The sequence below is a fragment of the Labeo rohita genome, chromosome 3, assembly GCF_022985175.1.
Source record: "Labeo rohita strain BAU-BD-2019 chromosome 3, IGBB_LRoh.1.0, whole genome shotgun sequence".
Classification (NCBI taxonomy): Eukaryota; Metazoa; Chordata; class Actinopteri; order Cypriniformes; family Cyprinidae; genus Labeo; species Labeo rohita.
In genome coordinates, this window is record NC_066871.1 from 27711194 (window position 1) to 27736510 (window position 25317).

The 25317-nt window shown below is 35.9% G+C and overlaps 2 protein-coding genes across 4 annotated transcripts in view; both read left to right on the forward strand.

Moving 5' to 3' along the window:
• The window catches only part of arhgap27l (Rho GTPase activating protein 27, like), a 32497-nt gene extending 9776 nt beyond the window's left edge, over positions 1-22721 (forward strand). Inside the window, exons 1-18 of one of the 3 annotated variants that reach the window (XM_051105749.1) lie at positions 6302-6547; positions 12082-12555; positions 12676-12888; positions 14082-14162; positions 14256-14366; positions 14740-14826; positions 15200-15262; positions 15669-15733; positions 16743-16830; positions 17984-18085; positions 18807-18905; positions 19011-19098; positions 19190-19312; positions 19427-19525; positions 19610-19687; positions 20537-20671; positions 21040-21145; positions 21338-22721. In XM_051105749.1, the coding sequence (XP_050961706.1) occupies positions 6470-6547; positions 12082-12555; positions 12676-12888; positions 14082-14162; positions 14256-14366; positions 14740-14826; positions 15200-15262; positions 15669-15733; positions 16743-16830; positions 17984-18085; positions 18807-18905; positions 19011-19098; positions 19190-19312; positions 19427-19525; positions 19610-19687; positions 20537-20671; positions 21040-21145; positions 21338-21512 (2265 nt within the window). In that variant the 5' untranslated portion in view covers positions 6302-6469 and the 3' untranslated portion in view covers positions 21513-22721. Of the gene's footprint in view, positions 1-6301; positions 6548-12081; positions 12556-12675; positions 12889-14081; positions 14163-14255; positions 14367-14739; positions 14827-15199; positions 15263-15668; positions 15734-16742; positions 16831-17983; positions 18086-18806; positions 18906-19010; positions 19099-19189; positions 19313-19426; positions 19526-19609; positions 19688-20536; positions 20672-21039; positions 21146-21337 lie in introns of those variants that run through there. The other 2 variants (XM_051105746.1, XM_051105747.1) reach the window with 2 other exon arrangements.
• Positions 22722-23921: 1200 nt separating this feature from the next.
• Positions 23922-24838, forward strand: LOC127156415 (cytochrome c oxidase assembly factor 3 homolog, mitochondrial). The gene is made up of 2 exons (XM_051099260.1): positions 23922-24123; positions 24489-24838. Exons 1-2 carry the CDS (start codon positions 23949-23951, stop codon positions 24593-24595), a joined length of 282 nt encoding a protein of 93 aa, XP_050955217.1. The 5' UTR covers positions 23922-23948; the 3' UTR covers positions 24596-24838.
• Positions 24839-25317: the final 479 nt, after the last annotated feature.

Below are 25317 nucleotides of genomic sequence, written 5' to 3' on the forward strand. Positions count from 1 at the left end.
TTAGCAGAGTATCCGAGGTACCAGCTGCAAAGGCACAGTATTGTTCTGGAAAAGGGGGCGGGGAGCAGCAACTCATTTGCATTTAAAGAGCCAAGCACAAAAACTTACTTAAGCACAAATACTTTCTGTGCGTAAAGAAAACAAAACAACTTTATTCAACAATTTCTTCTCTTCCGTGTCAGTACTTTATGCACATTCAAAAGAGTCCCAAAATGCATGCATGTGCATTCCTCTTATTTTTTTTTTTTCTTTGCACACAAAAATATTCTTGTAGCTTCATAACATTATGGTTGAACCACTGTCACATGGACTTTTTAATTAATGTCCTTACTAGCTTTCTGGGCCTTAAACGTGGTATTTGTGTTGCTGTCTGTACAGGGACAGAAAGCCCTCAGAAAGTCATAAAAAATATCTTACTTTGTGTTCCGAAGATGAACAAAGGTCTTATGGGTTTCGTACAACATGAGGGTGAGCAATTAATGACAGAATTTTCATTTTTGGATGAACTATCCCTTTAAAAGGTCTTGAAGTTTTGAAGATCATGTATGCCTTACAGATTACAGCCTTACAGGATTAGTCTGCTGATAAAAACAAGCAACGCACGTTTTCAAATCCTCTTTGAAGCAGTGGTTTCTCTTTCAAGATATCACTTTCAACAGTTCATTAAACCACATTGACCTATTTCTGTACAGACACAACCAAAGCTGATGCTGAAAGATATACTGTATAAGATATACATATACTGTGATTTTAAAATTTGTTTTCTATCTTGGATAGACAAAAGTATACAAGTTAGCTTGAATGGAATATCATCACACATAACAAACATTTGCAGTCTGCTTATCTTTTTTAACCAAAGTAAGTGCTGTATTGACTGACACTGACATTTAAACTTTGTGTATTTTTGACACATAAATCTCTGCTTGGTAGGATTGGTAATCAACAGGGCATAAAACCACATGAGGGAAAGCAGTAGAACAGGAAGTGTGTATCAAAGGAAACGTTTAGACATGTTATCAAAGTGGGCCACTGGGAGGCGATGTTCGCATGCTGCATAAATGAATTTCACTATACATGAACAGTAGTTTTAGCATTACTTGCACCCAAAACCACTTTGACTTTTGCTAACAGAATTTAAAAACACCCATGACTTTGCCATGATGATCAAAGTGACATTTTGTAAACTTAAGAAGTAGTTACTCAGCTGTTTTTGAAATAAATCACTGAAAACAATGGGAAATAAAAGAGACGCTTAACAATAACGCCCTCCTGCGTGACATCAGAACAGGATATTACAGCTTTTCCTACAGCAAAGGAAGGACAAAGTGAGGCAAAGCTTGTGCTTTAGCCTATGAAAGACACTCATCCTATAAAACTTAACTATGCCATAAGGTGTACATAAAAGCATTATATCCACCATATCCAAAGAAAACACGCAGTTTACATTTTTTTTTTTTTTTTGCATTCACTATGTTTACAATGCACTTGCCTGGGGCTTACAGGTTATCAGGGCACCCATCCCTTTTTTTATGTGTGTGAACAAATTTTAGAGGTTTGAACACACTGTGCCACAGAGTTCAATTAAGAGCTACAGGGCATGTCACAACAGGTTTTTTTTTTTTTTTTTTTGTATTTTTTTGTAACTGTCTCTTATAAGAATACAAGGTAGATTGCATCTCACTTCTAATCAAATTCAGACCTGAAATACAATCTTCATAATTGTGTTGTTTGGTTCAGAATACATTCGTGGTGGTAGAGAAAAAAAAATATTGTTTGGCTTTTTGCACGTACACTTCAAAGGGGAACATGTTTTCTCCTGGGACACTGTTAGCACAGATCTTAGGTTTTGAGTCAGTCTTGGTGTTGCAGGGCTGCAAGGCTACTATTGTTAGCGCAGATGTTTTCAGCTTCTCAGTTTCAGAAAGAGTAAATGATCCTGAATCTTAAAATTTGTCAGAAAGCAAGATGAAGACGGAGTATGAAAGACAGAACGAGAGAGGGGGTTTTGTTGTCATTTTCAAACAGTCTCTTTCTCTACTACCATGGTAGTTTAAATTTAGTTTGTCATAAAGCCACTGAAACATTGAAATTCGGAGAAAGGAGAGAGACAGATGGAGAGTGAGAGTGAAAGAGAGCTTTCTATAGAAAAATGATTACATATAAAATGTTCATTTTCATTTCAGTTTCATAACAGAACTCCAGCATTTGTCCGAGGAATCTAGTAGTTCCTTCTTATGTTCTCAGTTTCGGTTGTAGAGACAAGGCAACTCTGACAGTTTCACTTAAACATGATGTTTTCCCACAACATTGTTTTGTCGTTTGTTTAAAATCACAAGAAATGGATGAACGCAGTAATTGCTTCTAACTCCCTAACCCTTTTGCGGATCTAATAAGAATCAGCGTAGTTCCACTCTTGTTTGGGAATAGCTAGGAATTTGTTTGGAAATGAAGGGGAGAGGCACAGTGGGAGTGGAGCTCTCAGTGCACCTGTATCAGGTTTCAGAGCCATTGTAGTCTGTCCACATCAGTTGCAGACAAATGTTTCTCACAAAACCAGCACTGTATTAAGCTTCAAATAAATCCTCAACTGACTTTATGCTGCTGCTATATAATTTGTAAAGACTATAATTAATCAGAATGACCATGAGCTCAATTCAGGTATTGACAGAACATATACTTTTTCCAATCACTATATGTGTTGACTTTTATATGCCTGTAAGCTATAGGTAATTGTACCTCTATTTGTCTACTCTCAACAACTAAAAGAACATATGACAGCTGGTCCAATCCTACTAAAATGCCTGTCACTGGCACGTTTACAAAACAAAGGAGGAGTTCTTCCTGAAGGCCTCCAAATCTCATTTCAGTGCTTTAAACCCAAACAAGTTCAGAACAACTCCCACCCTACCCGCACTACAGGCACTGTGTGTGAATACACAGCCAACCGTGTCCTCTATCCGTGACAGATGGCCACTGTTAAGAGCTAAACGCAGGAATAAACTCACAAAGGATACACCCCTTTCGTTTGACACCGCAAATATTTTTAGTATTTGTCCTTGTGAAGCATAAAACGCTGTGAGTGTGGAAGATAAAGAGTTAAAAAAAAAAAACCTGAGAGAAAGGTGGGTTGCCGCTCCCTAGTTTACCTGCACTGGCAGACTCGATTCTGTTCTGAGGAAGAACAGGTGAGATTCATCTGAGACGTCCTGCGGATATCAAATACAGGTATTATTACGAACACACGTAATTTTATTTAACTCTAGACGCGAAAAAGACAGGACTTAACCGAGTCGCGAGGTTTTTAGTCGGCTTTGATGATTTTAATTAGACCGTTTGCTGGACTCCAAAACTTTAAGGGTGAATAGTCTCGCTCGCAGTGTTTATGCGCAATTATGAATCAACCCGGTTTTATTTGTGCCCTTTTCATAGTATATATTGTTTCTAAGCAGCTTTACAGCCTTAAATCCTACACCTTTGGTTACTTGCACCTGTAAAGCACAACACTATTTTAAAAACGAGTTTAATGTTTTACTGATCTACCTGATTTAAGCTGATCTCCCGACGTTGCTAACAGACCAGCCTGACCAGGTTAGACGATCAGTAAACCAGCTATTTTTTTCCCCTTTTGTTTGTTGGATATAAATGTAAAGTGGACTTTACGTCCACACCTCGTTTTACCATTAAGTCAAAGGTCATTAGTGCTGTTAAATGATTACCATGCTGTGCTAGTGTATTTAATGTATGTTTTTATTAGACAGGATAATCAGTTATTACTGTTAAATATATACCAAAACAATATAGAAACCAAAATTTAAACTTGGAAATATATAGATATTTAAAAAAAAAATGCTTTACCCTCAAGGTAAATCTGTCATTTAATTGATCAATTTGTGTGTCATCATCAAGATAGTCTGCTTTGACCTTTTCCTGGAGTGAATCTGTTTTAAGCAATTAAAGCCACTTTCTCTCTGAACTGCTTTGACATATGTGACCCTGGACCACAAAACCAGAAATAAGGGTCAATGAAATCTATGTCACCTGAAAGCTGAATAAATAAGCTTTCCACTGATGTGTGGTTTGTTAGGATAGGACAATATTTAGCCATGGTACAACTATTCGAAAATCTGGAATCTGGGGGTGCAAAAAATCTAAATATTGAGCAAATCGCCTTCAGAGTTCTTAGCAATGCATATTACTAATCAAAAATTAAGATTTGATATATTTATGGTGGGAAATTTACAAAAGATCTTCATGGAACGTGATCTTTGTTTAATATCCTAATGATTTTTAGCATAAAAGAAAAATCGATAATTTGTGACCCATTTAATGTATTTTTGGCTTTTGCACATATAAGCTGTGTGAATCAGGATTTCATTGACTGATTATATGGCACACAGACTGTTGCATTAAGGACATAAAGTGCTATGGTTGTTTCTTTGACCTTTTTTGTGATTTACATTTTAAATCAATAAATTCTGCTCAGTGTTGGGGGTAAGTAACACAAGTTACGTAATCAGGTTACTTTTTTAAAGTTACTAGTAAAGTAACGCATTATTTTTAAAATGTACTAGAAAGTTATTTTTTACAAACAAGTAACACAAGTTCCCATTTATTGACTGACTGCTCTCCTGTGTAACATGTGTAAACATGTAGAAACTGTAGTTCTAGACTAAATATACTCAAGTCTCTTGCACAAAATCGGATTCAGTATTTCTCAAAATTAATGAAAACTGTGAAATGCAAACTCAGAATATGTAGCAAACCTGCAATAATTAAATGTTACCAAAAAACCTTTATATATTTAATCCCATTTTATTAACCAGTGTTTGCTGCTCTCCTTCGATGATCCAATTTAACTATACTAAGCAAAAATGACTTTTGATAAACATAACATTTGTGTTTCTAATTTTTTTATATTATTGCTAAAGACCATTGACCTTTCTTCTCCTACATTCTACTGTAAAGATGTTAATTTCCTTCAGCCTCAGGCATATTCCTTTCCATTTTGGTGAGAAAGGGCTTTTTTATTTTCCAAAAATAGTACCTTTTATATTAAAAACAAACAAGCAAGTCCTACCGAGTTTAAAAGAAGTGCAAAAGTAATGCAAAAAAAGTAAATTATTATTTTTTTTTTTAGAGAGAGTAACACAATATTGTAATGCATTGCTTTTACTGATTCTGCCCATTTAGGATATTAATATTTTGCAGTTACAACATGAGCAAGCCAAAGCCTCTCAGATGTATGCAGATGTGTTTAAATTTAGCATGGTATCTTCCAAATATCAGATAATTTTTTTGACCCACATTTAGCCTTTGGTAGGGAGTCAACACTGACAGTTTTAGCTGACCGAATGAATCAGTAGGATTTATTTTGTGACTAATAGTTGTGTTAGGTTTAATTATAATGAGCAGCAATGAGGAAGTCTTCTAAATCTCAATTTAAAAAAAGGTTTGTGTTTGTTTATTTGTGAACACTGGTACAAGTGTTCCTGGTTTCGGATAATGTTTGTGTTGCCTAAGGAAGAACTGTGTGTAAAGCGAGAATGGGGTCAAAATACACTGGAATGTGACGTCGTAAGACTATTTAGATACTATAGGCAACGTGAATGATTCACCAAACCTCCCACTTAGTGCGCATTTGTTTTTGGCAGTTTACTGTATGTTATGCTATTTGTGTGAAATACATATCCGCACATAAGGTCACCTTTAAAGTGAAATGAGGTGAGTTTCTAAAGGAGCTTTTGAGGTTTTATTTGAATGGCAAACCCCAGCTTTGGCCTTTAATCTAGATTTACCGCTTGATTTGGTTACACTAGAATCCTGTCTCACCCGGTTCTTCGCACACAGCTTGTTCAGCAGGAAAGAGGAAGTAATGGGAGAGACGAAATTTGTGATTCAAGTTTGTAAGCACCGCTTCCCTTATTGGAATGATGGGATTTTGCATACACTAAAGGTTAAGCATGACTGTGACTTTACTTCAAACTCTTGTTTGTTGTCCATGTCATGTAGCCTTTTTGACAGAATGCCGGATGTTTACTGAGCCAATGATTATGTTTGTTTATTTTAATTAGCATCACTCCACCTTAAGAGGAAATGATAGTTTAACACGAGCCCCTCCACCCACTGCAGTTAGTTTGTGTTCCCCGTTGAGGTTTCCATGTTTGTATGTGCGCACATGCATGCATGTTGGACCCTCAGGAGATCCCCTTCAGCTTTCCTGTCAAATAATCTGATGCGCCCCTCCCCTAAAGCCTGATGTTTTTTTGTAAATTCCCAATTTCTGTGAATCACTGCTTACTGTATACCTGATAGTACTGTACTCTTAGCCAGAAGCTGTGTTGTAGTTCAGCAGAAAAGCTTGGATCCATTCAGGTGTGGGACCATATGTGGTCAGAACACAAGCTGTGTTTTGATATACCTTCTAGTCTTGTTTTTTCACGAGATTTGTTTGATTTTGCTGACTGTTCGAATGGAAGTGAAAGAGGTGATCCTTAAGGCTTGCCATACGCTTATGCCCAGGCTGCAGACCTTTCTGAGGTTTCGTAAGGTAAGCGGTAAACAAGGTAGCATTGTGAGACTGACATTGGGGTTTGTGGGAATGCTGTGACAGATATGCTGGTAGGATATCATGGACTTGCTGATTCTATCAGTGCTTGTGAGACTACCCTACTACTGTTTGCTTAAAAGAAACTGTTGTTTACACATCAAAGGTTTTTTACTTAAATGTTTGTTATTGCTAGTGAAGAAAAGATGCAGGGTCAAATGGTTTACCTTTGATTTGCAGTCTTGAACTGAATCCATCCATAAATTGTAATTGTTACTGGATCATTCCTGTTTATAGATACTGTATAAGAAATTTTGGATAATATGGCCTGCATGAAATGCTGTTTTTTTGTTGTAGTTAATGCAAATCTATTACATGCACTGGAAAAGATTTAATATTAGAATATTATGGGAAATAATAGATTATCATAGCTTGTGCTGCATTTGTCCTGTTTTTTTTTTTTTCAAAGATATCTACAGCAATATTTCAGCAGTTCATATGGCATTTCAAGCTATAATGAACATGCTATAATAAATAAAATGTATATATATTTTTTTCATTTTCAAATTCTCATATTTATTCAATATGCATTTGTATGACTTTATATTTGTACGGTCAAACCGCATGATTAAGTGAACAAAAAAGCTCAGATGTGATTAAAAATGTTGTCTATGTTGAAATATACACATTGTTTTCATAATTTTTATATGTGACCCTGGACCACAAAACCAGTCATAAGGGTCAATTTTTTGAAATTCAGATTTATAAATCATCTGAAAATCTGGAATCTGAGGGTGCAAAAAAATCTAAATATTGAGAAAATCACCTTTAAAGTTGTCCAAATAAAGTTCCTAGCAATGCATATTACTAATCAAAAATTAAGTTTTGATATATTTACAGTAGGAATTTTACAAAATATCTTAATGGAACATGAACTTAATTTAATTTCCTAATAATTTTTGCCATAAAAGAAAAATTGACCCATACAATCGATTTTTGGCTATTGCTACAAATAAACCCCAGTGACTTAAGACTGGTTTTGTGGTCCAGGGTCACACATATTTACAGAGAAAGAGAGACAGAGAGACAGAGAGAGAGAATGTTTTTTTTTAACCTAAAAACCTAAAATAAACTTGTAAAATCCAGTTGTTCTATTTGTTGCATTGTAAACAGACAGTTTATTCATTTTACATTATTTGGATGTACTTATTTTTTTTTTTTTTTTAGCTGACGCTTGTTTCATTTAGGTTATTGTGACACTCCACTGCCGTATATTTTGGCAATGGGCCACACTCCACCTTTATGTGTGTTTCAGGCTCTTCTCAAATGTAGATCATGCAGCGGAAACCTCTGCCCGTTGTTATGTTTTGATCTTGGCTTCCCTTCCCCAGAGAGTGTGCTGTGCTTTGGAAAACACATTATCTGGATGCTTCCTCATTTTGGAAGAGCATGGTTTCCAGAGTAACTTTCACTTGGACTAAACAAACACAGGTTTCCTTTAGGATGGCATGTTGTTGATGTTTTTCAGACCTCACATTGAGCTTCCGCAAGTGTACCGGCCACCAGTCTACATCTATCTAGCTTTTTGTGACCATGCCATGATAGTTCTGACACAAATGAATATTATGCCATCTACTCACCCCTAATCACGGTTGAAATACAAACCATGGCTTTTTTAACTAGAGGAGTTAGCTAGCAGATTGTCCAGGTTGCTCTTTTTTTTGTACACTAATGGTGAAAGTGTACATTTCATTACTCTTAAAGGGATAGTTCTCCCAAAAATTAAAATTCTGTGAATAATTACTCACCATCATGTCATTACAAACCTGTAAGACCTTCGTTCATCTTCATGATGAAATCCAAGAGCTTTGTGACCCTGCTTAGACAGTAAGGGTCCTACCACGATCAGGGCACAGAAATGCGTAAGGACATCGTTAAAATCGTCACGTAGTGATAGTCTCCGTAATGGTGCTAGGGCAGGGTTGCTAGGTTTTCACAACAAAACCCACCCAATTGCTATTCAAAACTAGCCCAATTGCATTTAGAGGGGGGTCTGAGTTAAAAATCGCATTCCGGAGGATAAAATATACTACTTTTTTGGCGGAGTTCCCCTGGTAATTCGCATTTCATTGGCTAAAATATGACGGTATTGGGGTTACTTCAACCCGCGGACATCTAAAACAACCCGTGGCAACAGTGTTAAAGTAGCCCAATTCAGCAGGAAAACCACAGACTTGGCAACACTGTGCTAGGGTGACGTGGAAGAGAAGAATTGACCTATCGGTAAGCCCCTCCCCTCAAACACAGATGAGCCATGGCAGTCAAGTATCAGTTGCACGGGGAGTGCACGATAAATCGAAATGAAATCGCAGTCGCGATTAGGCAGTAGCTGCGATTGTCATGCGTATCTCTCAGTGAAGCATGGTTCTATGATCAACAATAAATCTTTATCTGAACGCCAGAGGGCGCTCTCACACGGAAATGAAATTAAATGCCTATTGCTGCAGCTGAATAAACAGAAGATTTAACTGGTTTCATTGATTCAACGTGACTAATAAACACACGACTATGACAATATATGGTTTATCTGAGTTGTTCTTATTATAATTTTCATTATAGTAAAATATATTTATAATGCAAAGCCTTTATCGCTGCTTAGAATACTATAAAATATGTTGTGTGCCTTATTTCTGCCACTTCATCTCACAGAAGGATTTATTTCAAACACTCGACTGACGTTATGAAGTGAGTCTGGAGTAAAAACATGTTAATAAATGTGGTATTTTCACAAGCTTTCAGATGTAGTTCACTGAGAAGCTACGCAAAGAGTTGTCATTATTGCAAACAATTTCTTTCGATTTCATTATCGTGCAGTAATTTCGTCTAATATATTAATAAAAATAATAGTAATTTTTTTTTTTTTTTTTTTTACAGTGAACTACGGCTCTGTGTAGTAAATGCTGCTCCATCTGAAAGCAGGTGGTGGAGATTTACTGCTGAACACACAACTGGCTTTACTGACAAAATGCGCATGGAAATCGCATTCGATTAATCGTGCAGCCCTACGGACATCTTTAGGTTTCAGCGCCATAGAGAAATGGTGGAAGATCCGAAGCTTGCATAGGTTTTATTGTGTTTATGCTACAAAAATGGAAAAACAATGTGCCTGTGGTACTTGTAACACTGATTCCAGGTATCCTGAGAGGATAGGCAATAGACAAAAACATTCATTTTCTGGTTGTTATACACTCATCAAGTTACAATTTTCATCTGCTCAAGCAGAATGCTAATGTCATCTTGTGCTTTAGCAAGGCATCCCGGGCTAAACCTAGCTTAATGATAAAGTTGGTGAGTCCATGCTAATGTACAAACCTAAATAGTGAACGGTTCTCACATCATGTACAGTGTAAGTCAAAAACACATAAACGAAGGTCTATATTTTAGAGTCTCTCCATATTAAAATGGTTAAATGTACATTAATTTAATCGTACCCTGCAATACATGAACAGTGTTGATCCTGCATGTTGTCATCCGCGATTGTGACGACCGACCATAATATGAGACTTCTCCCGCTTATTTATTTTAAAATATTTTATATATCCCTCTATGGAATATTAAATTCCCACTTAAATGGTAGCCCGTTTGTGTCCAAAATTGTGCAAAAACAGTGGGACAAGGTTTTCACACTGTATTCTTATAGCTTCGTAAAATTACGGTTAAACCACTGATGTCACATGGACCATTTTAACGATGTCCTTACTACCTTTTTGGGACTTGACTGTGGTAGGATCATTGCTGTCTATGGAGGGTCAGAAAGCTCTTGTATTTTATCAAAAATATCTTAATTTGTGTTGTGAAGATGAATAAAGGTCTTACAGGTTTGGAATGACATGAGGGTGAGTAATTAATGACAGAATTTTCATTTTTGTGTGAGCTATCCCTCTTGCCTATTCAACTCTGTATTCTTACATAACTCTAAAATGTGTTAAGCACGATGAGGTGATTCATTTGTTTTTAATGTTTTGGGCAAATTTTCCAGTGAAGTGCAGATGTTGTAATTTATGAAAAATTCCATAGAAGAACTCTCATTATTCCATGGAAGAATAATGGGAGAAAAAGTGAAGGCCTAAAGATGAAAGCCTGCAAGATATTTGATTCCACATAAACGTCCTTGTGTCATTTCTGAATCAAGGGAGCGGTTCCAGCAGGATTTTCTTCCCATAGCTCTTTGATTTCATCAGGTTTCTATAGACTTTTGTTCAGATGAATAATGGAAGTTCTTCCATGGGACATAGACAGATACACTCCTAACTTTGACATGATGTCATGTTAGTGCCATGTTCAGTGTGATGTGGTCTATTCAATTGTACGTGCCCATAAAAGTTTAATATTTACTCGTATATGCAACAAAATTCCAGAAGTGCAGAGAAATGTAAAGGGTTATGCTTTCAGTATTTGATATGAAATACTTTGTGCTGAACTAGTCAAACTATGTCAGCACATGATTATTTTGGATCTCTGAACTTTCCAAAGTAGCATATAAATTGTCAGGGAAAATCAAACCTATAGATAATTTACTCACCCCCATGTCATCCAAGATGTCCATGTCTTGCTTTCTTCAGTCGAAAAGAAATTAAGGTTTTTGAGGAAAACATTCCAGGATTTTTCTCCATATAGTGGACTTCAATGGGAGCCAACAGTTTGACAGTCCAAACTGCAGTTTCAATGCAGCTTCAAAGGGCTCTACACAATCCCAGCTGAGGAATAAGTGTATTATCTAGTGAAATGATCAGTCATTTTCTAAAAAAAATTACAATTTATATACTTTTCACCCACAAATGCTCATTTTGCACTACTCTGTAAAAAACAACTTGTTGAGTCAACTTAAAATAATTTGTAACCTGGCTGCCTTAAAATTTTAAGTTCAGTCAACTCAAAAAAAAGTTTGAAATTTGAAATGTTAAATTATATTAAGTGACAACTTAGATATTTGAGTTGAATCAACTTAAAATTTTAAGACAGCTGGGTTACTTACCCATCTGTTAAGTTTAGCGAACACAAATATCTAAGTTGTTACTTAGTACAACTTAACATTTCAAGTTGACTAAACTTATTTTAGTTGACTGAACTTAAAATTTTAAGGCAGCAGGGTAACAAATTATTTTAAGCTGACTCAACAAATTGTGTTTTTTATTTTTTACAGTGTAGCTCTGTAACCACAACTTCACGCATTGCGTGATCATATTTGAAAGTTCAGGCGCGGTTAGTTGTCCCTTTGAATGTACTGTCCCAGTGACAAGCTGTTGTACACCTAAAAGTACTATTTTTGCTGAAAGTGTAAGACCGTTTTCTGACAGAAGGGGCCATTTTGATGAGAAATCTTTGGCATTTTTGTTGTAATTAAGTAAAACAAATGACTTACAATGTTTTTACCATGAGCGTCAGTAGATGATGACAAATATTCATCTTTAGATGAATTCTAGTTCTGTAAAATCTGCCATCATACCCAAAACGTGATCTTTCTTCTCTCCCATCAGACAGAGAATGACCCCACCACAGCAGTGTATGCCAACGTTGCTGACCTGAAGAAGACCACTACTCGCCCTTCGAACTCCTCTGCCTCAACGTGCTCCTCGCCCGGCATCACCCTCAGTCCTGCTCCGGACTCTACCTCCCCGCCTAACTCGGCTGGATGGCAGGTCCATACTGACCACGACAGCGGCAAGGAATACTACTACCACCCTGCCACAGGACAGAGCAGTTGGTCTGATCCCCGTAGCCCCCCAGCAGGAACAGGTATGGAGTCCGTGACCTCCACCATACCTGTGTCCACCCCGTCCTCGTCACACTCACAGGGCTCTGACTGGAAGCAGTATTTGGATGAAACCACTGGGAGACTTTATTATTTTAATCCCACTTTGAACCAAACCTCTTGGACTGCCCCGGAGCAATCGCCACCTACTTCCTCCACAGACAAGGCGCACAATCATGGCAATGAGGCAAATGGGCCGGTAAGATTCTACAACACTATTTAAAAAATTGGGAAAGAAATGTGATAATTGTAATCAGCAAGGATGCATTAAATGGATCAAAACTGATGTCTGTTTTTTGTTCACTCTTTGCATCCTCAGCCACCTCTTCCAGAGGAGGACTACCCAACAAATCAGCGTGAGGATTCCCATATTTCTTTTCATCTCCCTAAAGATTTTCAGTTGCCCCAAATCAAGCGCGCCGTCATCCCTAGGGCTATTGTGGACACGCATAAAGATGTCCCTGTGGGCTGGACTCAATCTGTAGGGGCCGATGGAAAATCTGTCTACACAAATGAACTCACACAGGAACAGGTAATGAGAGTTTATCACAACACACACACACACACACACTACCAGTCCAAAGTTTTTGAACATTAAGATTTATAATGTTTTTTTAAAAGAAGTCTGTTCTGCTCACCAAGCCTGCATTTATTTAATTTTGAAATATTTTTACTATTTAAAATAACTGTTTGCTATTTGAATATATTTTAAAATGTAATTTATTCCTGCGATTTTTTTTTTTTTTTTTTTTTTTTTTTTTTTTTTATTATTATTATTATTGTTAGCAATATTTAAAACAATTGAGTACATTTTTTTTTTTTAGGATTCTCTGATGGAAAGATCCAAAGATCAGCATAAATGTTTTTTAGCAGCAAATCAGAATATTAGAATAATTTCTGAAGGATCATGTGACTGGAGTAATGATGCTAAAAACTCAGCTTTGAAATCACAGGAATAAATTACATTTTAAAATATATTCAAATAGAAAGCAGTTATTTAAAATACTAAAAATATTTCTAATATTTCTGTATTTCTCAATTTTACTGTTTTGCTGTACTTTGGATCAAATAAGGCAGGATTGATGAGCAGAAGAGATTTCTTTAAAAAACATTAAAAATCTTACTGTTCAACTTAAAAACTTTTGACTGGTAGTGTAAGGCTGGGAGCATTAACGAATGGGAAAAAACTACAAAGGAAAAAAAAATAAAGAGACTTAATTAAGAGATTTAATTTTTTCAGTGTCCCTTCTCTAAGCAGAATCCTCAATGATCATTATTAAATAAATATTAATATATAAGAGCTTTTTCATTTCATTTATAAGATATAAAAGGAGATTGATGGCTGTAGATTTTGTATGTATTATTGCCCCCTGTTGGTGACTTATGATACCGCAACTGGGCACATTGCCAAAAAAAAAAAATCTGCAGACATTTTTCAGTTTTCAATGAACAGCCATATGGGAAATAATTTTAAACACATTTAAAATGGAGCTGGGGTTACTACTTTCTTGTTGGTAGCTAAAAGTGAAATCAAAACAACCAACATATTTATAAACATGCTACAGGCAAGGAATGTGTTGAAAGATTAGTCAAATAGTTCTGTAGCAGGTCTATATCACCAAATTGCATACGCTCAAATATATTATCTTATTTTAGTGTCAGTAATTTCATGGCCAAATTTATTTCACAGTCTGACTGACTAAAATATTTTTCACCCAATCACAGTGGATCCAGTCGAAGGATGACAAAGGGAAGATGTATTACCACTTAAAAGATGGGTCTAAACGTCAGTGGACCCTGCCAGAGGTCGGTGCATGATTTTGTTTGGACATTTAAGATTTTAGAAACATTTTCTGTTTCTGTATAAACTCATAAGACTTTAACTGACTCTTTGTAAAGGCTTCAGTCCCGCCCGGTCAGCCGATCAATGGAAATGGAATAGACCAAGATTCTCTCCCCGTTTTGAACAACTGGAGACAATCCCAGTTCAGCGCATCTCAGGAAGACCTGGTGAGTGTCAGGACACTCTTAACCTGGATTGTTTCACTCGTATAATTTAAGATGCACACAATTCTTTGCTTTTTTATGTCCTGGCCTTTGTAAATTGTTAACATTTATCTGACTTAACGAAGTCATACAGAGGTCAGAGACAGCTAGAGGTAAACCAAAAAGTTTCTTCACAGTTTCAGCAAATGGTGTGAGGGATGCCCTCGAGTCTGTTCTCACTCTCATGTGAGACATTTCTTTCTCAGCTATTTTTGCAGCTTACATCAGTGACCACAACAGGAAGGAAGGAAACATCTGGTACCTGATCTGACACACCAGCGCACCATTTTCCACCAGCTAATATTCATTTATTTGTCTTTCTCTTTTCCTCCTGCAGAAATTTTCCCCCTCACACAGGCGGATCGCCTCTGACAACGCCAGCGATGCATCCAGTTCAGGGAATTCACCAGAATCACAGCATTACGTATGTAACGTGGCCCCTGTTATTTCCATCCCTCAGTGGAGCTTTTAACTTGTCATTCAGTTCACCAAAGCTCATTCATACATAAGTCTCATTCTTATTTTGTTATAATTTTGCTCTCATTCATGTAAAATTCCCCTAATTGAATGCTTTAACATGCATGGTCTAAAAATATATGCTATAAACCATTGTTTAAGGTCATGCTAATAAAAGAAATGATATTCAGAAGTTTCAAGTAAATGATTTTCTGACATTGTTAGATTTTTATAATGTGGTTGATTTAGTCATCAGTGTTTAATGTGCAGCATAATGTGATACGCTCTACAAAAATAAAAAGGAGTCCAAGATTTAGTAAGATTTTGTTCCCTTTCTCAAGGATAAAAAGTTAAGACGGCGGAGGAACCTGTCCAGTCACAGCACAGATTCACATTCTCATCATGTGCGTCCTAAGCTTGTTTTTTGGGCCTGTCAAGTTGTCTGCATTGGGGTCCAAAACTAACATGTCATGCATTAGATGAAAACTAACATCATTGCTTGTTTTTGTCTTTCATCAGCTGTAGACAGTGTTGTTTTGTGGCATGCTGTTCCGTCGTTGCTCATTTAACATCCTACCAACAGTCCTGCACTAACACTTTTTTTAAACACTTTTTAATCACTCTTTTTTTTTGAGTTTTGTTGCACTCGCATCACACAGTTTTCTGAAATTAAGCTCTTATTTACTTGTCATTATAAAATGGGCAAGTAGTATATTTTTAGCATTGACAGAGAGCTTTTTTGTTTGTCCTTTGTTGTGATTAATTTATTTATTTGTTTTAATTAACTTCTTGTCTTTTGCATTGCATCAGTCATCACTGGAGAAGGCTGGGATTCTCAACAAGACCAAAGTGGCTGAGAATGGAAAAAGGCTGAGGTGGGGCCTTAAATTAAAAGCGTTCATCTGTGGTTAAGCAGTATAGTCATATTTCAAGTAGTGATAGAAAAAAAAAAACATGCAAATTAGTCATCTGTGTTTTACCACAGGGATTCACAAACTTTCTTGTCAACCAGACCAAAAATTTTTTATTTCATTTCAAGATATGACATGGTTACACTTTATTTTGATAGTCCACTTTAGACATTCTACTAACTACAAGTAACTTTGCAACTACATGTCAACTAATTCTCAGAGCAGACTGTAAGTTTAGGTTTAGGGTTAGTAGAATAAGTTGTCATATACTTGCAAAGTTTAGAGGAGAGTTAGAAGTTATTAAGCAGACAGTCTACTAATACTCTAATGACTAGTTGACATGAAGTTGCAAAGTTACTTACTGTTAGTAGAATGTCTAAAGTGGACTATTAAAATAAAGTGTTACCCATGACATGTAGTTCTTTGTTCGGTTTGTTTTTATTTTATTTTTTCATTTTTATGACTTAAATATTAGCTTGTCAGTCATCTCACAACTGCAGTTACACTGTAAACCCTGGTCTGGAAAACCTGCACTTCTAGCTGAAGAAAGTTTATATATAGATCCCCTTTTACATTTAGTCGTTTAGCAGATGCTTTTATCTAGGGCTGCACGATAAATCGCATTCGATTGTCATGTGCAACTCGTCAGTAAAGCTGGTTCTGTGATTAGTAGTAAATCTCCATCACATGCGTTCAGCTGGAGAAGCATTTAATGCACAGAGCGGCAGATCACTGACAAGCTACGCAATATCATGTTCATAATCGCAGATAAATCGCATTCGATTATGAGCACGATTTTGCGTAGCTTGTGAGTGATTTACGGCTCTGTGCATTAAATGCGATTTATCGTGCAGCCCTGCTTTTATCCAAAGGGACTTACAAATGAGGACAAGAGTAAGACTAGACAGAATTTGATCTTTAAAGTGTTTTAAAACATGTCTGTGCTCTGAATTTGCTGCTGTTGTCATTGCAGGAAGAACTGGGCGCAGTCATGGACTGTTCTCCATGATGGCATACTCACTTTCCACAAAGACCCTAAATATACACCAGCTGGGATGTCTGTAAGTTTACTTAATTTGTTTACTAAATAATTTGGGATGCACAATAGATCAGACATTAGATTACATTACCCTTTCCAGCAACTTCAAATTTGTTTTTTAAAAACACTGATTATTTAAGAAAAAAATGTATGCAGATCTCAAATATCATTTTTTTTATTCTCTACATTATGATGTTGTAAATTCACTTGTAGCATTTAAACACTTTCAATTTCAGTATTTTATATTTTGTTTAGATAAAATATTGTAGAATTTTAAAATCAGTAATTTTCTGGTTATGTATGGAAGCCCATTTCCACCACTGAATAAAAAAATAAAAAAGATCATCGCAACTTTTTATCTTACAGTTCTGACTTTTTTTTTTTGCTTGATACAAAGTCAAATTGCGAGTTATAAAGACAGAATTGTGAGATATAAGCTCGCAATTCTGAGAAGAAAAGTCGGAACTGTGAGATATAAACTCGCAATTCTGAAGTTTTTTCTCAGAATTGTGTGATATAAACTCACAATTGCAAATTATAAGTCAGAATTGCGAGACATAAAGTTATAGTTCTGAGAAGTAGTCAGAATGGACTTTTTTTTTAGAATAGCAAATTTTTATATCGAAATTCAAACTTTTTTTCTTTTGAGTTTATATCACACAGTTCTGATTTTATAACACGCAATTGCAAGTTATTAAGTCAGAATTGTGAGATATAAACTCAATTCTGAGAACAAATCAGTATTTTTTTCCCCCTCAAAATTGAACTTTTTAACTCGCAATTGCACGTTTATATCTCACAATTCTGAGAAATACAAGATACAAACTTTCGTTTTCAAGATGACTTCATTTCTCGCAATTGTGAGTTTATATCACGCAATTTTGAGAAAAAAAAATCAGAATTGTAAGTTTATATCAGGCAATTCTGACTTTATAACTCACAATTATATTTATATCACACAATCCTGACTTAATTTCTCAGAATTACGAGTTTATATCTCACAGTTCTGAGTGAAAAATGTCAAAATTGCCATTCTGAAAAAAAGGCACTTCAGTAGTTATTAGCACCCCTTGTTTGTCTCATACAACATGGATCTAGAGAAATCACATACAGTAGATCAGAAGAGAAGAGAACAACTTGAAAATAAACTGACTGTCACTGGTTGACTCCTGCAGACCAAGTCCAATCAGATCGTCCCAGAGTACACAGTGGAACTGAAAGGAGCGACTTTATCATGGGCGAGTAAAGAAAAGTCAAGCAAGAAGAATGTTCTAGAGGTGAGCACTGTGACTCAGTACAGCCTTTCCTGTTAAAAGCTTGTGCAAAATAAATAAACAAAGGACTGCATCCTGTGAAATTTATTATATTGATTTCCAGGAATTAAGAATTATTTGTTGTTCTCAATTCCAATATGTTCCATTGTGATCGCTTTAGTCATTGGTGACTGGCGACCTTTGTTTTGGCAATAAAACACTAATGCTGCCAGAACTCTTGCACTATTAGCAACATGTTTTGCAGGAGTGGTGAAGCTGAGAAGTGTGTTATCTTATGCAACAATATTTTCGTATGTATTGCCTTAATATGGATTGCTACCAGTAATTGCTGACTTTCGTCTTCAGAGATTTTCCTGTCAGCATATCCATCTTATTTTTCAACACGGAAATAAGCCGTTTTTTATGAATGTGCGAGACTTTCAGTTCATTGGCCACTATAGGGAAATAACCAGAAGAATAACAATGTCCAGTAAATGGTAAAACTGTTTGCAGTACAAACCAGTGTGTTCATAATTAAGATAATACATTAAAATAATATGGTAAGACACACTTGCAATATCAAGCAGCAAAATGAGCTGTTTTCCATAGCTGGAAGCAAATGACTCCGGAAGCCACATTAAATTTACAAATGGCTGCGCCTGCTCTTACGGGAAAAGTAAGGTGGATATAAAAGTCCATATTTTTTTATATCAAAACCTGTAATACTGTCCATGTCACCGAGCAGCTCAAGACACGTCACGGCTCTGAGTATCTGATACAGTATGACACAGACAGCATCATACACGACTGGCACAAGATCATTCTGGACACCATCAAACTGCTGGTGAGTGGCGCCCCTGCTGGCCACAAACAGTATAACAGGAGAACACAAAATCCCATAATGTTTGCCCTTCAAATAATGTTGAAAATATGTCGTGATCTTTCACAGCAGGACCATGGCCATTGCTCAGAGGACGAAGTGGAAGATGTCCCAGAAAAATCTCCATTGCCTGCAGATAAAGAGAGGAAGAGTGAACGTCAGTAACTGAATGAGATGCACATCAAGCACATCTCTGTTGTCAATGATTTCATTCATCATCTTTGTATTTTTAAATATTCTTCTTACAGCAGCAAGACTGAGTTCTTCAAGTAGCATAGACATAGAACAGGGCCGTGTTCGCACCAAGCTACGCAAGTTCCTCCAGCGGCGGCCCACGCTACAGTCAGTCAAAGAGAAGGGCTACATCAAAGGTTAGTATCAACTTTTGCCTCTTTCAACAAGAATTCCAGCAGATATCAATGAAAATGTGAGTCTCTTGTATTCACAGTAAATCATTTTGACTTTTAGTTTCTCTTTGTTTACAGAGAATGTATTTGGCTGCCACTTAGACACCCTCTGTCATCGGGAAAACACAACCGTGCCCAAGTTTATGGAAAAATGCATAAGATCTGTTGAAAAAAGGGGTAAGCGTTCATTTTGGTGTCTGTTTATGAGTTCATAAGTGAGATAAGTTATCTAAAGTGTCAGTGTCTGTTTGCCTGGTGCAGGTCTGAAAATAGATGGAATCTACAGAGTGAGCGGAAACCTGGCTGTCATCCAGAAACTGCGATATAAAGCTGATCATGGTAAACAAGCTAGACACATCATTACTTTAAAGACTTAGTTCACACAAAAATGGAAATTCTGTCATTAATTATTCACCCTCATGCCGTTCATGATGCTCACTGATGCTCCAGAAGGAAAAAACAACGCATTAAGAGCCGGGGGGGTGAAAACTTTTTGAAGATCAGGGTAAATTTAACTTATTTTGTCTTCTGGGAAACATGTAAGTATCATTTGTAGCTTCTGAAGGGCAGTGCTAAATGAACAAAAAAAGAAAAGATATTTAGGCAAAAAAGGAAAATGTACACAAAAGTTTTCACCCCCCGGCTCTTAATCCATCGTTTTTTCCTTCGGAAGCTTCAGTGAGTGTTTGAACCTTCTGTAATAGTTGTATATGAGTCCCAAATCTCAAAATCGTACAGTCACTGTTGGAAAGGGTTCAAATACACAAAAATGCTGAAAAACCAAAGAATTTGTGAGACATGAAGGATTTTTCCGAAGAACAGCAGACAGTTTAACTGTTCAGGACAAACAAAGGACTCATGAACAACTATCACTAAACACAAAAAAAAAAACAGATGTGGACCATTCAGATAACAACACCTTATTAAGAATCAAGAGTATGTAAACTTTTGAGCAGGGTCATTTTTTATAAATTCAGCTATTATTTTCTCCTGTGGACTATATGTACTTTTGACCTCAATTGAAAATAATATTAAAATAAATGGTTACTGCTGTAAAATCACAAATTCATGTGGGATCTCCTTCAAACAGTGAGGTTTTCTAAATGTATTTATTTATTTTAGCAGTGGTGGATAAACAGTATTGTTTTATTGATTATATAAAACTTGTATATTCCCTTCTTTCTGTAGAAGAGGATCTGGATCTGGAGGACGGGCAGTGGGAAGAGATCCATGTGATCACAGGAGCTTTGAAGCTTTTCCTACGTGAACTTCCTGAGCCTCTTTTCCCCTTCAGCTTTTTTGAAAGGTTCATCGCTGCCATTCGTGAGTGTTACTGTCCTATTTCAGAGAACAAAATCAGTGCTTTTTTTAAATTCATTGCTTTTTGTCTTAAAAGTAACTTTCCCTTTAAATTTTTTAAATATGAAATGTACTTAATAAAACTTCAAGCTTCTTCTCTCATAAGAGTTGAATATAAAATGTGCTTTGACAGCAATTTGAGTTGGTTATGATTCTTTACTAAATGACGCAATGAATCATGAAATGTATGATTCATGATTCCACTTGACTCTATTTGGTTATTATGGAAACTGCTGGATGTATCTACAACAAGAAGTCACTACGTTTAATTTCCAAGACCAAAGCCTCATTTGTGCATGTCTAAGGACTCAAAAATTGTATTTGTTTTCTAGAAATGAGTGACTACAGCCAGAAAGTGTCATATTTTCGAGATCTAGTCAGAAACCTGCCTTTGCCCAACCATGACACCATGGAGGTACTCTTCAGACATCTTCGCAAGTATGGACCTATTTTTCAATCACTTTCAATGTAGCATGTCAGTAGTATGATGACCATCTTTGTCACACACAGTATGGTTTTGTTACTTCCATTTGTCTTAAATATTAACAGCAATCGGATCATTCAAGAATATCTGTTGAAGCACTAAATGCATCCTCATCTTGTTTACTGAAAACCCGTCTTGTCCTACAGAGTGATTGAACATGGTGAGCTGAATCGCATGTCTGTCCAAAGTATGGCCATCGTGTTTGGTCCAACGTTGCTGAGACCACAGGAGGAGTCCAACATCACCATGCACATGGTCTTCCAGAACCAGATTGTGGAGCTCGTTCTCAATGAGTTCAATGAGCTCTTCCCAACCAAATAAAATCACCCTATGGAAGAGAATGCAACCGTCAAATCTTCTGATATTCCCAAAGGAACGAGGTTACTGACTGTTTTCTGTCTACTGATTAGATACTGACTGTTCCAAGCATTGTAAAACATCAAGAACCTCGAAACTGCCTCGTTCTGAGAGGCAACCTGTGTTTTTGGTACTGCTGAAATCAAGAGAGCAAAAAGCCGAAGGGATCATCTGCCGATATGATCAAACAGATCTTATAAAGAGAAAAAGAAAATTTGTATTTTGTCAAAATCTTAAGTTTGAGATGAGATTCCTCAGTGAGAAATAACTTACAACAATTGCTTTAAAGGTATTAGAGATACAGAGCACACACTTGTACATGTTACTGAATAATATACTCTATATTATTGCTACTCACCAAAAACTGTTCCTGTGGAACAACAACATTTTTTTAGTTAGCCAAAACAAACAACCCTTTCCTTTTAGATTTCAGTGCAAATGTTGAATGAACAAGTAAAAGTCCTCTACAAAGATATGGACATTTGGTTGATTTCTAATTTTTCTCTGAACAAAGATCTTGAAGATGAAGCCTGGACTTGTTGAAGCCTTGAAAGTGTGCTTGATCACCAATATGGAGGGAGCATTACTGTATGAACCCTGCTGTTGAGGAGATTGAGAAAAACAAGTGTTTTATCAACTGTATGACTAGCTGTTTTTTTTTTTTTTTTTTTTACTCGTCTTTGGTCTCTAAGATGAAATATTGTTATGAAATGCTGGCAAGTACAATGTACAGAAGTATGAAAATGAATATAATGAACAATGGAACATTTTTCAGTAAAGTAAAATATGGATTTGCATTGCATGTTAAAACTTTGTGGATGTAGACTAAAGCTGTACATATTTTAAATATGTTGTTTGTATAAAAATATGGTTAAGAAATAATTGGCGATTTCATTTTATTACAGAGATGCATATTCTGTAAATAAAACAGATACACCATATTTAATATTATGCAAATATGTGCATAGTTTTTAACACTGGTAATTACTGAAATCTAGAAAATAGTTATAAAAATTGTTTTTAGTATTATAAGATTGCATATATACAGTCAATATTTTATATATTAAAAAAAAAAGTCTGTACATCAATTTAAAATAGAGAACTGATATTATCACTGGACTATAGATAAATGCAATGTGAGAAATTATAAATAAATATGGTGTCTCATTTTCACTGTTTGGTTCCTGTTTTTGTTTACTTTCCCTAAAAGTATTTACCATCTTTCAATTACCATTTCATCGGATTGTCTGACTTTCAAAAATATGCGATAAAGTTTTTACATTTTACACTACAGGTCAAGGTCAAGATGTTTTTTAGTACCCAAGGGTAAAGCTTTCCATTGATGTATGGTTTGTTATGATAGGAAAATATTTGGCCAAGATACAATTATTTGAGGGTTTGATTTATTGAAAATCAATCACCTTTAAAGTTGTCCAAATGATGTTCTTACTAAAATTAAGTTTTGATATATTTACAGTTAAAGTTAATGGAACATGATCTTTACTTAATATCTTAAAGATTTTTCGGCTTATAAGAAAAGCTGATCATTTTGACCCATATACAATGTATTTTTGGCTATTGCCACACACTGTAAAAAATAAACAATTTGTTGAGTCAGCTTAAAATAATTTGTTACCCTGCTGCCTTAAAATTTTAAGTTCAGTCAACTAAAATAAGTTTAGTCAGCTTGAAATGTTAAGTTGTACTAAGTAACAACTTAGATATTTGTGTTTGCTAAACTTAACAGATGGGTAAGTAACCCAGCTGCCCTAAATTTTTAAGTTGATTTAAATCAAATATCTAAGTTGCCATTTAGTATAATTTTCAGGTTGAATAAACTTTTTTTGAGTTGACTGAACTTAAAATTTTAAGGCAGCCAGGTTACAAATTATTTTAAGTTGACTCACTTTTTACAGTGCAAATATCCCCATGCTACTTAAGACTGGATGTGTGGTCCGGAGTAACAATTCAGAAAACATCAAAACTTGCGTTAAAATGGTTTATGAGTATGTTTACGTTTAGAAATCTGTCTTTTTATGCACTAAAATGAGAGTCTTGGTAAATTCAAGTAATAAGCCCTGTATTATACAGTACTTAACTCTTACAGATAAGAAATGAGAAAATTTTCATTGATTTAATGAGATAAATGAGTATGAGTTCAGAAGTACATTTTTGTGAAATATTTTCCTTTTAGAAAATGTTGAATTTCAGGCTTGGCCCTCTTCAGTGAAACATCAGTCGATTAAAGGAGGGCCTGCAATATATAAATAAATAAGAGATAAACGAAAAGTCCTAGCCAAAATATTTGTCATACTTACAGCGACACCTCGTGGCTGTTCGTATCGAGGCGTCTGACGTATGATTCGTGCGGCGTATAACGTCACAGAACACGAGACAAACATGGAGGGAAAGACACCGGACGTGTCCTCAACAACGCCAAAACCTCTTACACCTGCTCAGAAACAGCTCCTCAAGAGACAGCAGGATCTGGAATACTTTAAGAGGCACTCAAAACAACTGCGAAGCCGTAATCTGATTACGGGCCTGACCATCGGAGCCTTTGTGGTGGGCATATGTATCCTTCAGTTTCATAACATGAAAGTTCAACCTCATCTGTTTTATTTTGATTTAATTAGTCATAAACATCGCTTGGCACATTTATTGTATATATGGTAGGTTAAAGATTACCATGGGACAAAAAAAACATGCAATTACCATAGTAAACTTTTGTTTCTGTAAATGTTATTAGCACATTTTGAGGTGAATAGGGACATAAATAGCCTTTGGCTGTTCAGTTTATACCTAAATGGTGTGATTATAATTTAATATAATTACCCACCAACTATTAATACTTACAGATCAGTCAAGCCTATTGTTAACTAATTAAAAAGTTATTATATGCCTTGCTGTGTGACCTAATGTCCTTAACCTCTCCATCAGTCAGCTACACTATTCTCTCAGTCAGGCAGGAGAGAATGATGGATGAGATTGATAATGAAGCAAAAGTCTATGTCATGAAAGGGCCCCGGACGGGGGCCAACTCTTAGACGATCCTCGCAGTGATGCCAACTTTGTAATCTTGGCAGGACACTTGTCTGAGACTGTGGATCAATGAATATATTTTTCTGTGGCCACATGATATGGTACAAAGCAAAATGCTCTAGTACTTGTTAACTGTGTTTTTCACAAAGGAATGGTTTCATTATATATTTATTGATTTTAATCATTCCTTGTCTGCTTTTTCTTATGTTAGTTGTGACTTAAAAATAAAATGAAAAATGAATACTGAATTGTATAGGTTTTGTATATACTGGCTATTGTTTCCAGCCTCATCCAGTTATATTTCAGAACTGTCAATTTTATAGTATTCTTCTGTGTTCCACTAGATGGCAGTATTTAAAGTCAAAATAGTAGGAGGTGATAGGAGGTTCGTTTATACAGTATACAGGCATAGATCACAGGACACAGGATGCACTGTACCTTTCCGGTCACTCAAGAAGAAATTGACAAGCGATACAGAGTATTTGAGAAATCTGGAGAATATGATTACAAATGTAAAATGACGATCATGTCATAATGAAAAATTAATGAAAAATCCTCAGGTCAGCAAAACCATATCCCATAGAGCTATGTTGAATTTAACTTTTGCAACATTCTCCACTCTGATAATACACTCTTAAAAATAAAGAAAGTTTTTGGTTCCCCAAAGAACCTTTCAGTGAACGTTTCTAAAAGAACCATTTTGAAGAACATTTTAAGAATCTAAAGA

Coding starts and splice junctions, on each gene's coding strand:
- LOC127156415 (XM_051099260.1), top strand. CDS start 23,949: ATGGAGGGAAAGACACCGGACGTGTCCTCAACAACGCCAAAACCTCTT. Junction 24,124..24,488: donor AGCCTTTGTGGTGGGCATAT/GTATCCTTCAGT, acceptor CCTCTCCATCAG/TCAGCTACACTATTCTCTCA.